Here is a 16,140-nt window from a genome sequence, read left to right as displayed (position 1 = left end):
CTGGGATTAGGTCATTAAAGTTCTTAGCAACCTTATTTTATCAACAAAAAGAAACTCAAATCTGTCGTCATTAAATACTAATCTTATATCCAACAGGTGCCTCACAGTCTATTATCCAAATATAATAAACCAGACAATAGCCATCAACCAAACTTTATTTCTCTTGGGTATAAATTGTACAAATAGTGTAGATTAATTCAGCAACATCTCATTCTGCCCTGCTCTGATATCCACCTACATCGTCAATTCCTGTAAAGAAAGAAGATGGAGAATAGATTTAACCGGATGCATGAAATCATGCAGTGTTATTAAAAAAAAAAATCAAGGAGCTCTTCTCAGAACAGATATTTGGCTTCAGCAGACTCAGAAGAACGAAAGTCAAGCTGTTAAATCATCACAGAAGTATTTCTGTTTATTGGACATGATGTAATTGTCTAAACTCACCATAATGGCATTGACAATGTCGTTGTTGTTATTCTTCAGTGCGCGAACAGCCTTTGCCCGTGATACGTTGGCTTGAGACATGACCAGCTCAATGTCCTTAACCTCTACTCCGGTCTCATCAACCTTCAAAACAAAAAAAAAAAAATTACATTTAAAATATATCTCCTGAATGCACAAAGCAGTATCCCGTGACAAAGTAACTATTAGAATCATGTTAGACGGAGTATAGATATGAAAGGAATTCCCTGACCTCTTCCTCTTCGCTTTCCTCGTGTACTGTAGGCGTCTGTGTGCTTTCTTGGATGTTTGATGCTGCTTCTCCTTGGACCTTGAACTTCTCTGCAGCAGCCAACTGAGCTTGCTGGGACAAGTCCTCAATCTAAGCAGCACAAAAAGATTTATTCCATCTTGTAAAATAAGAGGCTTTCAATTCAAATGAAAGACAGTGTCACCTAAATCCCCTTTTCAGAACAGAAAGTTTGGCTTCATTAGTTTCAGAAGAACGAAAGTCAAACTGTTTAAATCATCACAAAAAGGAGGTAAATGTGCAGAAATGCTTCAGCTGTTTCTGTGATGTACAAACATTTCTTATGTATTATGCACCATATAACCAATCCTATAAGTTCTTACCTTAGCCTCTCCAAAAACAATGTAAGTGTCTGAAGCGGGACTTTTGTAGACGTCTGGTTTGGTGATGACAAACAGAATGTTCTTAGACTTGCGAATGGTAACCCTGGTAACCCCCGTCACTTGTCTGAGACCCAGTTTGGACATTGCCTGGTAAAATAAGACATGAAAATTTTAGCTTTTTATAACCAAAAAAAAAAAAAAAAAACCAAATATGCAGAACACAACACTCCTACCTTTCTTGCTTTCTTTTCACTTCTGCTTTGTTTGGCTTTACTGACGGGTTCCTCGTCAATTTCAGCAGCTGCTGCAAGCTGTGAAATGGATAAAATAGCTGTTATCATAATCATCATACACACACAAACAGAACATTTTCATTTAAATTGTTTCTAAATGTTCATGTCTAGGTCCTACCTGTGCCTGCTGTGTCTGTGTCTGTGCAGAATCCTGCTCCTCCAGATCAGGAACAGATTCATCACTGTCTGATTCAGTGCCGGACCCTTGAATATAAATCGCGGAAGTTATGTAATGAATTAAAAGATTGTTTTCTATATGTATTTATATATTTACATATTATATTTTATATACAATCTAAAATATATTAGTCCAATGTTCATAGCTATTCAGAAACATTATTTTTTTTAATTCAGAGCATTAATTCAGTGGATAATCACTTCCACCTTAAGCATGAAAACCAATATCAATAAGTAAACAGATGCTCCACAAATCATATATATAATAAATAAAGTAAGCCCATTTTTGTATTAAACAAACATGTTCCCTTTTATCAAAGTTCAAACAACAAATAAAATTAAGTTTTAAAACTTGAGTTTAATCTATTTCAGAAATGTCAAAACTTAATTTAAGTGCACCTGTTCACCAAATTTCCTTTTATACAACAGACCATTAGCTAGTGAATATGTAATAAAAAAACTTGACAAGAAGCCATAAACTTGATCCGTAATACGATAAATGATTGTGTCTGACATTTTTCCAATCTTATTGAATAATGCCAATCTTCCTCTCCATAATTCAAATGTAGCCAAATTCTAACTTGCACACTAGGTTAAAACATGTGTATACTGCACCCTTCATAGTGCATCACGTTTGAAACTGAGCCACAGAAAAATGCCACAATACAAAAAAAAGGTGGTCTCGTTACTTACTGACAGCAACACTGACACTAACACTTAGAGCCTTCCTGTTTTCAACCTAAACACTAAGTGCCTTTGCATGTTCACAGACACGTTTAAAGCCACAACTTGCCACTTAAGCTTTCCCCAATACATTCAGTAGACACTGTGATAAAAACATAATAGTACAGCCACCCTGACTATACTGAAAAACCCACAAGTCCAGGACAAAGGCACAGAAAGACGGACAGAAAGAAATACCCTTGTCATTCTTGATTACTGCTTCCTGGTTGGATGCAGCTTTAACTGGTGTAGGGTCAAGCTGAAGTTTAGCAGGTGCTGGAGCGGTTTTAGGACCAGCTGGAGTCACAAGAGCTTTAACTACCGGTTCCACTTTAGGTGGAGCCTCGGCTACGGGTTGAAAAACAGGCAGCATATCAGGCTTCTCAGGTGGAATAAGTGGAGGGAGGTCATCTTCCTCCTCATCCAGAGGAACAATGGAAGACTTGGTGGATTTTGCTGCATTAGATGGACCAACACTTGACTTTTTAGGGACATCTAAATTTCCTTTAGAAGCAACTGGAACAGGCTTTGGTTTTTGTACTGGAGATATAACAGGAACACACTTAGCCTCTGGAGATTCAGAAGCAGATTTGGGCACTTCAGCAATCTTGGGAGTTTCTGAAATAACTGTCGGAGCCCTTGGGGTGTCTGACCCTTTAGGTGTTATTTGGATTTCCTGAACAACCTTTGGCATCTCTGGTACTTTGGGAAGACTACAAGCCACAACCTCAGAATATGATTTGGGTGCAGGGACGGCGGTCTTAGAAACTACTTTAAAAGCCTCAGGGGCTACAGTAACTTTAGGAGATACTGAAGTAGGTGATACAACCTCTAATGGTTTTGCATCCACTGTGGCAGGGATGGCCACTTTTGAAGTGGCTGGTGCAGGTACAATACCCTTCACCGGCATCTCATCAACTGGAGCTGAGGTTGGGCCTGCTGCTTCGCTCTTCACTGGTTTTGCAACCACTGGGTTTGGGACACCTTTTACTAAGGCTGGTGCTTCAGCTTTCACTGGAGAAGCTACAGCAGCCTTCTCCTGTTTTGCCTTCCCAGGAGTAGCAACAATACCTTTAGGAGAAGTTGCTGTAGGACCTGCATCTTTTGTTGGTTTTACCTCCACTAAAGCTGAGGTAGCTGCTTCAATATTCTCTGTTTTTTCCTGTACTGGAGGTGAGACATCTTTTGCAGAAGCAGGTGCTTCAGCTTTCACTGGTGAAGTTAGAGCAGCCTTCGCCTGTTTTGCCTTCATGGGAGCAGGAACATCTCCTTTAGGAGAGGCTGCTGTAGGACTTGCATCTTTTGTTGGTTTTACCTCTACTGAAGCTGAGGAAGTTGCTACAATATTATCTGTTTTTTCCTGTCCTGGAGAAGGGACATCTTTAGCAGAAGCAGGTGCTTCAGCTTTCACTGGAGAAGCTACAGCAGCCTTCTCCTGTTTTGCCTTCCCAGGAGTAGCAACAGTACCTTTAGGAGAAGCTACTGTAGAAATTACATCTTTTGAGGGTTTTACTGCCACTGAAGCTGAGATAGGTGCTTCAACATTCTGTGTTTTTACCTGTACTTGAGGTGGGACATCTTTTACTGAAGCAGCTGCTTCAGCTTTCACTGGAGAAGCTAGAGCAGCCTTCTCCTGTTTTGCCTTCACTAGAGCAGGAACATTACCTTTAGGAGAGGCTGCTATAGGACCTGCATCTTTTGTTGGTTTTACCTCCACTGAAGCTGCAGTGGTTGCTTCTAAATTATCTGCTTTTTCCTGTCCTGGAGAAGGGACAGTTTTTGTAGAAGCAGGTGTTTCAGCTTTCACTGGAGAAGCGACAGCCCTCTTCTCCTGTTTTGCCTTTGCAGGAGCAGCAACAGTAACTTTAGGAGAAGCTGCTGTAGAACCTGCATCTTTCGATGGTTTTACTGCCACTGACGCTGAGGTAGTTGCTTCAACATGCTGTGTTTTTTCCTGTACTGGAGATGGGACATCTTTAGGAGAAGTGGGTGCTACAACTTTCACTGAAGAAGCTGCTGTACCCTTCTCCTGTTTTACCTTTACTGGGGTAGCATTAGTACCTTTAGGAGAGGCCATTGTAGGGCCTGCAATTTTGGTTGGTTTTGCCTCTGTTTTAGTCAAGGTAGCAGATTCATCTTTCACAGATTTTGCCTCTACTAGAGTTACAGGTAGAGTGTCTGCTTTGGGAGAGGTTGGGGAAGACTCATGTGCTGTTTTAGCATCTGAGGGTGCAGCTGAAGGTAGGGTTACCTCCTGAGGTTCAGCAACCTTAAAATCTGCTTTCTTGGTTTTTGCCTGTTTACCAGCCTTCACAACCTTTGGAACACTTGAATCAGGTTTCCCTGAACCAGGAGAGCTAGCTGAAGGAGATGCAAGTGGAGAACAAGGTGGGGTGGCACGAGGGCCAGAGGCTGACTTAGGTGAAGTGGGAGAAGAGGAAGAAGCAGAAAGCGAGGAGCGCTTCCTGCGGCCCACAGGAACAGGCTTAGGGGCAGAAGAGTGTGGAGATGAGCCAGCCTTAGCCCCTTTAGCCTTTGTCTTAGAACCAGAAGGAACTGAAGCAGCAGCAGCTGAGGAGAATAAAGGGGCTTAAGTTCAGACAATGGAAAGGCCACAAGTGCATGGACAGAAATCCATATCCATGCGGGTTAGGGGAAGAGCAGGCCTCTTCACACACCTCACTCAAATGGTGTTAAGACATGCGTAAGATTACAAACTGTTTCAATCAACCCAGCTGCCATTAAAACGTTATCATCAAAGTCAGTTCAACACATACTGCATTGTGGTGCTGTAGAACCACCACTTGTAATACACACAAAGCATATTTCTGATGCGACCATCACATACATACTGCACTTGTAATCTATTAGACAAGCTGAGCAACAAGCTGAGTTATACATCAAAAACCTTAAAGATGCTAATTGAGGCCAAAAGTTTCAACCAGGACCGAGTTAACCATAATTGCCCACATCTACTCCTCTTACAACAATCACTGTGTACGTCTCAGTTTGAATTGTAGAATACAGCCATTTATATGTGAACAAGCTTTTGCACACAAATATTGGCATTGGCTGGAGCAGTAGCATACACATTAAGGGTTTTGTCCACTGGTCCCCTTAAAGGGAAAGGCCACTGTAAATAAAAGTTATGATGACTCCTATACATCTACAAAGGCATACTAAAGCAGTTCAAAAACCTGTTGGCCAAACACCCCACGAAGACGCTTCTTAACCTTCTGGCATAATTCTAGGGCATTCTCTTTTTGCATTTCTTCACCATGCACCGTAGGCTGTACATTTCCCCACCCCACACATATCTTCAGCAGAGGTCCTAAGGTATGGATAACAGGTTCGGAATTCAGCAGCATTCCTCAGGAGAAATTTTGTGCTGATCCTGACTAGATGTTGTTGCGTTAAAAGGAACAATCAAAAAATGTTTTGTTTTAACCATCAAAATAAAGGTTTCCACTCCTGATTCATTTGCTTATAAATACAGCTAAGCCATTTTATATTGAATTTAGATGTCTCTGTATTTCCCCTGGGGAATATGTACCAACTTTATCATAAACAAATACAAATACATTTAAGTATATAGAAAACAGGCCAAGTTTGCTCTGTAGCAACCATCAACTAAATTGCTTGTAATATTTACTAAATTGTTTGTAATATTTATTCAGTTAAGAAATCATACCAGTTTACATTACTAATGTGTGCATTAGAAAAACACTGAGTTTTTCCACATGCTTGTACTGAACAAATCCCATGCGATTAAACATGCATTTAAAAAAACAAAAACACATACAAAACCTCATGCAAGTGAAACACAGCGTAGACTGCTGTGTAACATTTTTAGAAATAGAGATCCTGGATCAGCTTTTTTTTTTTTAAAGCATAAAACCCTGAATCTACCAGATATACAAAACTTTACTCCAATGAGAAAGACAAACCCCCATGCTGCATGAAGGTCACAACAGCTGGTCACTTGGGGGTTAAAAAATGTAAAGATTGGCAGAAACAGGTGGCAATACCAGAAGAACCACATCTTTGCAACCTTATTTTAATTCAGTTTTTACAACAAATTTAGCAAGATAACTCGAAGTAAGAGCTCCAGGATCCCTTTATCAGAGTTTAGTGTTGATTATAATTTCTACAAACCCGTCTCCACTTGGGGCTGCTGCATCTCCTGCTCTGTCACTGGGACAGTTTCTGTGGCTTCACCTGGCATTGTTGGCTGCAACAACAACCACAAGCAATGTGTTAGATACAAGAACACCATATATTGTGTTTTGGAATGCATGTGAATTATACTCCTCTTAAAAACAAGGCAGGTTCTGTGTGAATATATTACACAAGCACTAGATATGTAACAATTCATACAATTTGAAATTTGACCTCAGCAGCTGTCAAAGCGGTTTGAAACAGCATAGTCTAATCGGACTCGACTAGACTGATTTATTTATTATTAATTACTGTATGTACTACAGGTAAAAAATATTTTGGTCAGTTAAGTCAAGTTTTTTCAAGATTTCTGAATAAACTTTTATTATCCAAATACGTGTGCCTTTCAATTGTATTAATAATATTAACCTGGGCAGTAATGTGTTTATTATAGTGCTTCTGTCTACTTACAACCACCAATAATCTGAGAGGAAGTCAGAAAGTTGAGGCAATTTAAATTCTATCCACTTTACACAATCATTACAAGTAACCCTAGAAAACTTGTTTCCTGTTATACATAGTGTCATTATGATATACATGTAAAATTTCCTTTCCAACTTGTACTAAAATTATTTATTTCATCCTGCATTCATGACACACTGTTAATCTGATGCCTGTTTTGATGCTTATTACAGCAACTTGTAACAAAATGATTGGATTTCTAAACTTATTTTCTGACAAATGCAATAAAATTCAGACATTTACATATATTTAAATAGATGCCCCCACGTTTGATAGTAGAAATTGTGATCTCTTCCGTAAGACATTTATAAACCTCTTACAATTTCTGGTTTATTTCTGGGACATGGTGGTCTAGTCTATAAGGTGTTGGATATAACTGATTGGAAGGTTGTGAGTTCGAATCCCAGGTCCACCAAAGTTTCCACTGCTGGGCCCTTGAGCATCAATTGCTCAGTTATATAAATTGAAATTTAAAAAAAAAGTGTAAATCACTCTGGAAAAAGGTGTCTGCTAAATGCCAGAAATGTGAAATGTAAACCAACACAAGTCAGTCATTTGGTTGTTATAACGCTCTGCTTTCGGGCAAGTCGTTTTGCTTTAGGCAATTTCAAGTAACTATGGATCACAAAAAGAAAGAAAAAAAAAGGAAAAACAAACACAGTTTGGCCTAAATGGCCTATTAATAAAGAGAAAAGGCGGTGGTCACAGAGATACACAACTTGTGGTACTTTAAGCCAGGCAGCTAAGTAACTGTGTCAGGATCAGTGTACAGTTACACCTCAGTCAGCTTTAGCTCTGTAGCACAAATGTCGTGCTTTTAACCAGGTTTTAGCTTCTAAACGTGTCCAGTGACACGAACACGAGAAGCGCGCGCACACACACTACAACGGAAAGCAAAATAAAACATAATAGCGGCATGTTTTATTACAAAAGAAAGCTCGGAAAACAATAAAACAGACGCGAACATGACCAAGCGACTCAGTCAGTCAGTCAGGCCACTGCTACAGCTCACCCATTTTGTCCTGCTGACATTAACAACAACGTTTCACCACATCACAACGTTACTTTACGGAAATCTTTACCGCTTAGGAGAGAAGACTTGTAAGGCAAAGGCTGGGATGATGTCTGACGGGGAAATAACCGCTTATTAATGCTGGATGTCGGAAGATTGAAGACAGAAACACTTACTAGATTCGAGCTCGGGGTCCAAGATGGCTGAGAGAGAGAGATCCTGACCCTTGCGTCACGTTCACATAAACATTGTTGTTCCGGTTCACAATGACATCAACCGGAAGTCGATGCCTCTTGCTAGCATTTTTTTAAACAGTTAGCTGGCAGTTTAAAGGACTTATATCTTAATAAGGTGACTTTTGTGTTACTCTATAAGCAAATTATGAATTGCAAAGAGCGTTTGTATTAACAGGGTTTAGCTGGATGTGCTAATTACTTAAAAAGGCGTTATAACATGAATGTAGCTCGATAACGTTACATTACTGGCTAATTTGAAGCAGCTCTCAGCTCTTCTTTCTCCTAGTTAAATACCCTGTTTATACAAAATAAGAAGAAGAATTCAGTCAGATCGATGATTTCAGCTGTGTTGTTTTTATTCCTACAGAATTATGTCTATGTCCCATTTGTATGGGCCTAGAGGAGACGAGGAGGAGGAGGATGGAGTCGAGATTGAGAAGTTTGAGATTTCTGAATGGGATTTAGCCAACGAGTTTAATCCCGACAGACGTCGCCACCGGCAGACCAAAGAGGAGGCTACATACGGCATATGGGCTGAACACGATTCAGATGATGAGAGACCGAGCTTTGGAGGCAAGAGGTATCTGCACTGCTGTCCTACAGCTTATCGTTTATTCCACTGAAGGGTAGCGTACAAGTAAGCGTACTAAACAGATAGCATGGCCATTAAACAGTAATAGTGAAGCAGTAACAGTGATAATAGTGAAACAGTAAATGTGAAAATAGTGAAAACTTAATAGGGATAACTGTGAAAACGTAATGGGGATAATGCTGAAAACGTAATAGGGATAATGCTGAAAACGTAATAGGTATAACGGTGAAAACGTAATAGGGATAATGCTGAAAACGTAATGGAATAACAGTGAAAATGTAATAGGGATAATGCTGAAAACGTAATGGAATAACAGTGAAAATGTAATAGAATAACAGTGAAAATGTAATAGGGATAACAGTGAAAATGTGATCGGGATAACAGTGAAAACGTAATAGGGATAATGGTGAAAACGTAATGGAATAACAGTGAAAATGTAATAGAATAACAGTGAAAATGTAATAGAATAACAGTGAAAATGTAATAGGGATAACAGTGAAAATGTGATCGGGATAACAGTGAAAACGTAATAGGGATAACAGTGAAAACGTAATAGGGATAATGGTGAAAACGTAATAGGGATAATGGTGAAAACGTACTAGGGATAACAGTGAAACAGTAATAGGGATAATAGTGAAACAGTAACTGTGATTAGTAATGTGAGTAACACTGGTACAAGTGTATCAGGTGCAGAAGGACCCCTGGGATTTGTTCTGAAATACCTCAGCATAGCTTCAGGGGTGAGAATCTAAACTATCTACACTCTCCGATCACATATCCGGAAGCCATATAACAGAAATGGATTTAATCATTGTTAAAATCTGACTAAAATGGCTTAAATGAAGTTTGGCCTCTGGATAAGATTAAAAAAAAAAGTGCATTCAATTTTCTCCATAACCAGTGGAACAAAACTCATTGTGCCAGTATACTGCATGTGCTAGTATAAAAATGTGTTTATTTCTGCTAACGTCTTTATCAAGAAAGCTATTGGTTTGTTCTACAGAGTTTTTGGGATTTGCTGAGTGTTACATGTTGCTTCATTTATAATTTCATCAGTAGATTGAGTATGATGCAGTCGTCAAGTCAAGAGTCAAGTCAAGAAGCTTTTATTGTCATTTCAACCATTATATAGCTGTTGCAGTACAAAGTGAAATGAGACAACGTTTCTCCAGGTCCATGATGTTACATAAAACAAAGACAGGGCTAGGACTTAGTAAGTAGTCCTAGCCACACAAAGTGCAACTGTGCAACCTGGTGCAAACAGTGCAGGACAAGACAGACAAGGCGATGCAGGACAAAAGACAGTGCAGGACAAAGACGGTGCAGACAAAAAGTTACAAGACAATACAAAAAGTAAAAAAAAATACAATACACAAAAGACAATAAACAGTAAACAGAAACAGCGCCGACCGGTGTAAATACTGTGTGTGAATACTGAATTTTCAACCAATATTTTGTGCAGTAACATTAGAATGAACAAACCAGTACCAGTGTAACACCAGTGTCACTGCTGTGCTGAAAATGATCCAACACCAATTAATCTCTGATTGACTGTAAAGTACGTGTAGCTCATAAAATGTCCTCTGACTGTAGCCACAGGATAGGTGTACCTTATTAACAGCATACATAGTGTATATTCACACGGTACCATCTTCTTTTTTTGTGTATCTATGTTTGAGGAAAATAACTGAATTAAGTGTCATTTTTGTGTGTGTATAATTCTGAATAGAGCAAAAGACTACACAGCCCCTGTGAACTTCATAAGTGCCGGTGTGAGGAAGACTGCAGCTGATGAGAAAAACGAGCAGCATGGCTCAGATGACTCAGAAGAGGATGAAGAAGCACCTCCACCACCCCGTGCTGCTGCACCCAGAAAGCTTCAAACCGTATGCTGAATTTTGAATACTACAGTTTTAATTATTTTCTGCTTTCCTGTTGTTTAAAATGTACATTGTAGTGCTAATGGTTACTTCTAATGGTTATTTATGTGTCAGCTTAATTATTTCAGTAAATGTCTTGTTGAGAATAATAACTAATCATTTTAAAATATTATACATCTCTTTTGAGGGGTCACGGTGGCTTAGTGGTTAGCGTTTGCCTCATACCTCCAGGGTTGGGGGTTTGATTCCCACCTCCGCCTTGTGTGTGTGGAGTTTGCATGTTCTCCCCGTGCCTCGGGGGTTTCCTCTGGGTACTCCGGTTTCCTCCCCCGGTCCAAAGACATGCATGGTAGGATGATTGGCATCTCTGGAAAATTGTCTGTAGTGCGTGAGTGAATGAGTGTGTGAGTGCCCTGAGATGGGTTGGCACTCCGTCCAGGGTGTATCCTGCCTCGATGCCTGATGACACATGAGATAGGCACAGGCTCCCCGTGACCCGAGAATGGTTCAGATAAGCAGTAGAGAATGAATGAATGAATGAAACATCTCTTTTGCCTATGTTGTCAATAGGCCAAAGAAACAAAAAAGTTATTTATTAGAATAACCACATTCAATTTATTTCAGGTAAAATTCTAACACATTTTATGAACTTTAAAAACTATGCTATTATGTCCTTAACTGGGTTTGTGCAAGTGTTGTAGAATATTTTAAATCTGTTTACTTTGTATGAAAGTATTAAGTGTTGAGCATTTCTTACAGAAAAGATGGACTTCAAAAAATGTATTAAGCAACATATTGAAATATTGGCTGCATTTTAAATTGTTGATGCTGTAGGATTGGATTTAAATGAACAGTTTGATGATGTAGCACATTCTATTTTCTTTCTACAGGGTGGGAATTTTAAAACTTCCCAGAAGACCTTTGCAGGCAACATCCGACCAGGGCAGGACATTGGTAGCTGGGAGAAACACACACGAGGCATTGGCCAGAAGCTGCTACAGAAGATGGGCTATGTCCCGGGAAAAGGCCTTGGGAAAAATGCACAGGGTTGAGTGTCTTTCTGTTACAGTGCAAGTTCTTTAGTGATTGTATGTTAATCTGTGATTAGTATGTGTGTCCTGATTCTTGGATGCTTTTGTAGGTATTGTAAGCCCAATCGAGGCTAAAGTACGTAAGGGAAAAGGAGCTGTGGGTGCTTATGGGAATGAGAGAACTCAGCAGTCAGTTCAGGACTTTCCAGTGGTAGATTCAGAGGAGGAGGAGGAGAAGGTGAGTTGATTCGGGATAGAGCTTTTTCGGTTCTCAAGGGTTAAACACTTATTCTTGTACTTCATCTTAAATATTCCCAGGTGCAATCTGTATTTCTCTCTGTTACTATTTGCTTGTAGGAGTTTCAGAGGGAGTTGGGGCAATGGCGGAAAGAGCCTGGGGCAGGAAAGAAAAAGCCAAAATACTCCTTCAAATCTGTGGAGGAACTGAAAGCTCATGGAAAACTCTCTAACAAAAGCATGAGCCAACCAGCTGGAGAACTTGCCCAAGTCAAGGTGAGTAATAAACCTCTGGCCATTCCGTATTAGGGACATCTCCAGAAAGATGAAGAGATTTTTCATACAAACACTTGTACTTTTAACATGTAATTAATTCATTTATTTATTTGTTTATTTTTAAGGTGATCGATATGACAGGCCGTGAACAGAAGGTCTACTACAGCTACAGTCAGATGAGCCAGAAGCATAGCATTCCTGAAGAGGCTCCTATGAGTGCAAGTGCAAGAGAGCAGAAGAGCTGTGGTTTTGCTCTGCCAGAACTCGAACACAACCTCAAACTGCTCATCGAGCTTACTGAGCAGGATATTTTACAGGTAGACTTTTAGATTTCTCTAAAATTTAACATCTCACCACCATAGGGCAAAATTGTATATTTCCTTTTCTATTTCTTATGTACAAATGTTTATATGTACTAATATATATATATTAGAAACTTTTAATATTTAATCAATAAAATAGTGATCATTTTAAAAACTTTTTTGAGGTATAAAAGCTAAGTCATATACGGTCTTTGCAGTTCATTAGTTGCATTTTAAATATTTACACATTGCATAAACATTCACATTTGCATTTATATTCTTTCTATTTTGCATTATCTATGTTTTGTGAGTCGCAATCAATATACATTTTGGTATAATTGAACTTTTCTGCTTTGGAATAATTCACTGACTCTGTGACTGTGTACAATATTTTCTCTGTAGTACCTGCCTGATCTAAACATGCTGCATATTCATGTCTGCAAAAATATCTGAATACAATTATGACTGAGGATACTTTAGTAATATCTCCACCAATTGTGGTTCTTTTTGTAGAGCTCCCGGCGTTTGCAGCATGAGAAGGATACAGTGGTGTCTCTGAGGCATGAGAGTACAGCCCTGCAGGCTCGGTTAAGGGAGGAGAGTGAGGCAGTAGAGCGACTGGAGCAGGTGCTGGAGCTGGTGGAGCGACTGGAGACAGCTGGGGAAGGAGGCAACCCTTCACTCTCCCTCGAAGAGTGTGTCCAGGCTTTCCAGCAGATGCAGACACAGTTCTATCATGAATACAAAAGCATGGGGCTCGCCGATCTCGCTGTGTCCGCGGTGCATCCACTACTGAACGAGAAACTCCGAAACTGGGACCCACTGAAGGTGAAAACGCATGCAGCAAACAATGTTACGGGGAGAAAGGCTTCCAGTGTGCTTTGTCGATTTGTAACTAATGTTAAATTTTATTCTGTGTAGGACTGTTCATATTGTTTTGAGGAGGTAGGTCAGTGGAGGGCCATTCTAGAGGGTACACAACTTCAACATAGTACACCTGATGCCAACTATATGGACCCCTACCACAGGTAAAACTTTTTACTGAACTTTACCTTTTATTACTTTACTGTTTAGCTTCATGGTGATGCAAAAAGATATATGCAAAAGAGGAATTAATAATAAGAATAAAATCATTTTTTGAACAAAGAAAATAACCACCACATAAATGTGCCTATTTTCTTATTTTTATCTAAATACCATTTGTTTGTGATCTAACAATTCGGGTGTCTGTGTGCAGGTTGATATGGGAGGTGTGGATTCCAGTGCTAAGCAACTGCGTGACACAGTGGCAGCCCAGAAATGTTGGTCCTATGGTTGACCTGGTGGATTGTTGGGCCCCCGTGCTGCCTCTGTGGATCCTCGACTACGTATTAGAGCAGCTCATCTTCCCACGACTTCAGAAAGAGGTCGGTTGATTTTGTTTTCAATACACAGTAGTAAATCATTTGGCTTTGCATAACAATGAAATCAGTGTTTTCAAAAATAATTGGTCTTCGAGTCATGTAAGGAAACACCTTATTTACATCACATTCACGGCATTGATATAAGCTCTGAGCTAACACTGTCCGTGTTCATGGGGTGTATCTTTAAAAAATAATCCTGTAATAACTTTGTAATAATCTGGCTGCCTATGGCTTCTCAGGTGGATAACTGGAACCCACTGACAGACACAGTTCCCATCCACTCCTGGATCCACCCGTGGTTGCCTCAGATGCAGATGCGCCTAGAGCCACTGTACCCACCTATACGCAACAAGCTGGCAAATGCCCTACAGCGCTGGCACCCCAGTGATGCTTCTGCCCGACTCATCCTGCAGCCTTGGAAAGACGTCTTCACCCCTGGAGCCTGGGAAGCCTTCATGGTCAAAAACATTGTCCCTAAACTTGGTGTGTGTTTGGGACATAGTGCAAATATTCCCTTACGGTTACATTTCCTACCTTTCTGTAATACTAATGGAAATATTCTTCAGCAATATGTTTACAAATGAGTGTTAGAGCAGCATACATTTTAATGACCATGTGTGTCGGTGTGTTGCAGCTCTGTGTCTTGGGGAGTTGGTGGTGAACCCACATCAACAGCTGATTGAACCGTTCAACTGGGTGATGGACTGGGAGGGAATGTTGTCTTTGTCCAGTATGGTGGGATTACTTGACAAGCACTTTTTTAACAAATGGCTACAGGTAGGTCCAGGTATTTTATTTTATAGAATGCAAAACTTAATCAGAAAGTTGTTCTGGCTACATTATGCCTATTATTATATATGCCAAAAAAAGGATTAAGAAAAGTTAGTTATGCCAAAAAGAGGGCACTAATAATAGTCATAGTACAGTGAAACGGGATGCAAATGTTGAAAATGTCAAAAACTCATATGGATGTTTCTGTTTATTTATAACTGTGTTTCTTGTTGCAGGTGTTGTGCTCCTGGCTGAGTAACAATCCTAACTATGAGGAGATCACTAAGTGGTATCTGGGCTGGAAAGGCATGCTGTCAGAGACACTGCTTAGTCACCCTGTCATTAAAGAGAAGCTGAATGAAGCCCTAGACATAATGAACAGAGCTGTGGCCTCGGGACTAGGTCAGTCTCCGCTGTTTTTCTCTCTCTATCACAGTCATACTGTATGCTCATTTGCTTCAAATTAAAGGAGAGTTTTAGATCATATTATAGCTTTGACAGTAAAACCACCCACTCCTGCTTTTTGTTTTTGGCCATGTGGAATGACTGTGCTTATCTAGTCCAAACATCCTATAATGCTGTATTTGTTCACATTAACAATTTTGGGTAAAATACCAAAATTATAGGACAGAGTGGAGACATGCTCCAGATGCCTAAATATCTCACACTACCATAGCCACATCTTTTCACAGTAATATACATTTTGGACTCATCTCTAGCTTATGTATGGCATGTGTTCTGTGTCATCTGGATATTATAATAAAGTTTTTATATGATTTTTCTTTATGGTTTTCACCTTCTGATAAACGAAACTGACAATTGATGGAAACCTAACTTTGTCCACTGATTTTTTTTCCTTCTGTTTTCTAGGTGGTTACATGCAACCTGGAGCAAAGGAAAACATTGCATATCTCACCCAGACAGAGAGGAGGAAAGATTTCCAGTATGAGCCACCAGCACCTCCACAGCGTGAGGTAGAGAGCAATGTTCCACGCCTGCCTGTCACTGGCCCTGTCTCAGCCTCCATACCCACCAACTTCAAAGACCTGATCCAGGCCAAAGCAGAGGAGAACGGCATTGTCTTCATGCCTATTATGGGCAAGCGACACCTGGGAAAGCAACTGTACACGTTTGGCAGGATCACTATCTATGTGGAGAGGGGTGTTGTGTTTGTCCAGGGGAAAAAGACCTGGGTCCCTACATCATTACAGAGTCTTATTGATATGGCCAAATAAAAGACTGAGATAAGCAGGACTGCGAGACCCCCAGCAAGTCAGGGAATGTGAATGGTGTCAAGCAGCCCTTTAGGTGAATGGAAACAGAGCTTGTCCATCCAGCTAATAGAGTTCTTTGACACGTGTGTACATTGTTAGTGTTTTATACATTTGTAAAATGTCGAGCCTGTGAGTGAGAACATTTGGAAATAAATGGTTCATTTTGGAAAGGTCTCTAT

The 16,140-nt window shown here is 40.0% G+C and overlaps 2 protein-coding genes and 2 non-coding genes across 7 annotated transcripts; 1 reads left to right on the top strand and 3 right to left on the bottom strand.

The window, feature by feature from the left end:
* Nucleotides 1-137: 137 nt before the first annotated feature.
* Nucleotides 138-8,274, bottom strand: naca (nascent polypeptide associated complex subunit alpha). Of its 4 annotated transcripts, none has more exons than XM_047806845.1 (9): nucleotides 8,136-8,274; nucleotides 6,423-6,498; nucleotides 2,466-4,838; nucleotides 1,486-1,571; nucleotides 1,308-1,385; nucleotides 1,075-1,221; nucleotides 695-823; nucleotides 445-567; nucleotides 138-249 (listed from the first exon to the last, which is right to left on the bottom strand). In XM_047806845.1, exons 2-9 carry the CDS (start codon nucleotides 6,490-6,492, stop codon nucleotides 235-237), a joined length of 3,021 nt encoding a protein of 1,006 aa, XP_047662801.1. In that variant the 5' UTR covers nucleotides 6,493-6,498; nucleotides 8,136-8,274; the 3' UTR covers nucleotides 138-234. The 4 variants fall into 4 exon arrangements, with proteins under 4 accessions (XP_047662801.1, XP_047662800.1, XP_027000606.1 ...); XM_047806844.1 differs by having other exon boundaries at nucleotides 8,030-8,167; XM_027144805.2 differs by lacking the exon at nucleotides 2,466-4,838 and having other exon boundaries at nucleotides 8,136-8,217.
* On the bottom strand, nucleotides 331-404 carry LOC113642054. Its single transcript, XR_003440459.1, has one exon. It is a non-coding gene; the product is annotated as a small nucleolar RNA SNORD59 (small nucleolar RNA).
* On the bottom strand, nucleotides 905-980 carry LOC113642055. The gene has a single exon (XR_003440460.1). It is a non-coding gene; the product is annotated as a small nucleolar RNA SNORD59 (small nucleolar RNA).
* On the top strand, nucleotides 8,169-16,131 carry tfip11 (tuftelin interacting protein 11). The gene is made up of 14 exons (XM_027144803.2): nucleotides 8,169-8,310; nucleotides 8,563-8,775; nucleotides 10,517-10,673; nucleotides 11,558-11,714; nucleotides 11,809-11,936; nucleotides 12,056-12,211; nucleotides 12,337-12,528; nucleotides 13,027-13,341; nucleotides 13,435-13,541; nucleotides 13,751-13,919; nucleotides 14,156-14,399; nucleotides 14,551-14,693; nucleotides 14,924-15,089; nucleotides 15,558-16,131. The coding sequence occupies exons 2-14, from the start codon at nucleotides 8,567-8,569 to the stop codon at nucleotides 15,920-15,922; spliced, it is 2,508 nt and encodes an 835-aa protein (XP_027000604.1). The 5' UTR covers nucleotides 8,169-8,310; nucleotides 8,563-8,566; the 3' UTR covers nucleotides 15,923-16,131.
* Nucleotides 16,132-16,140: the final 9 nt, after the last annotated feature.

Source organism: Tachysurus fulvidraco, chromosome 23 (assembly GCF_022655615.1).
Source record: "Tachysurus fulvidraco isolate hzauxx_2018 chromosome 23, HZAU_PFXX_2.0, whole genome shotgun sequence".
Lineage (NCBI taxonomy): Eukaryota > Metazoa > Chordata > Actinopteri > Siluriformes > Bagridae > Tachysurus > Tachysurus fulvidraco.
This window is presented reverse-complemented; position numbering and strand designations above follow the sequence as displayed.

What these genes read in the sequence shown, in the direction of transcription:
- naca (XM_047806845.1), bottom strand. Translation starts at nt 6,492, where the DNA reads ATGCCAGGTGAAGCCACAGAAACTGTCCCAGTGACAGAGCAGGAGATG. An exon ending in AGTAATCAAGAATGACAAGG is followed by an intron (nt 1,572 to 2,465) that starts GTATTTCTTTCT and finishes TTTATATTCAAG; the next exon opens with GGTCCGGCACTGAATCAGAC. An exon ending in CACAGACACAGCAGGCACAG is followed by an intron (nt 1,386 to 1,485) that starts GTAGGACCTAGA and finishes TCCATTTCACAG; the next exon opens with CTTGCAGCAGCTGCTGAAAT.
- tfip11 (XM_027144803.2), top strand. Translation starts at nt 8,567, where the DNA reads ATGTCTATGTCCCATTTGTATGGGCCTAGAGGAGACGAGGAGGAGGAG. An exon ending in GAGAACTTGCCCAAGTCAAG is followed by an intron (nt 12,212 to 12,336) that starts GTGAGTAATAAA and finishes TTTATTTTTAAG; the next exon opens with GTGATCGATATGACAGGCCG. An exon ending in TCCCACGACTTCAGAAAGAG is followed by an intron (nt 13,920 to 14,155) that starts GTCGGTTGATTT and finishes ATGGCTTCTCAG; the next exon opens with GTGGATAACTGGAACCCACT.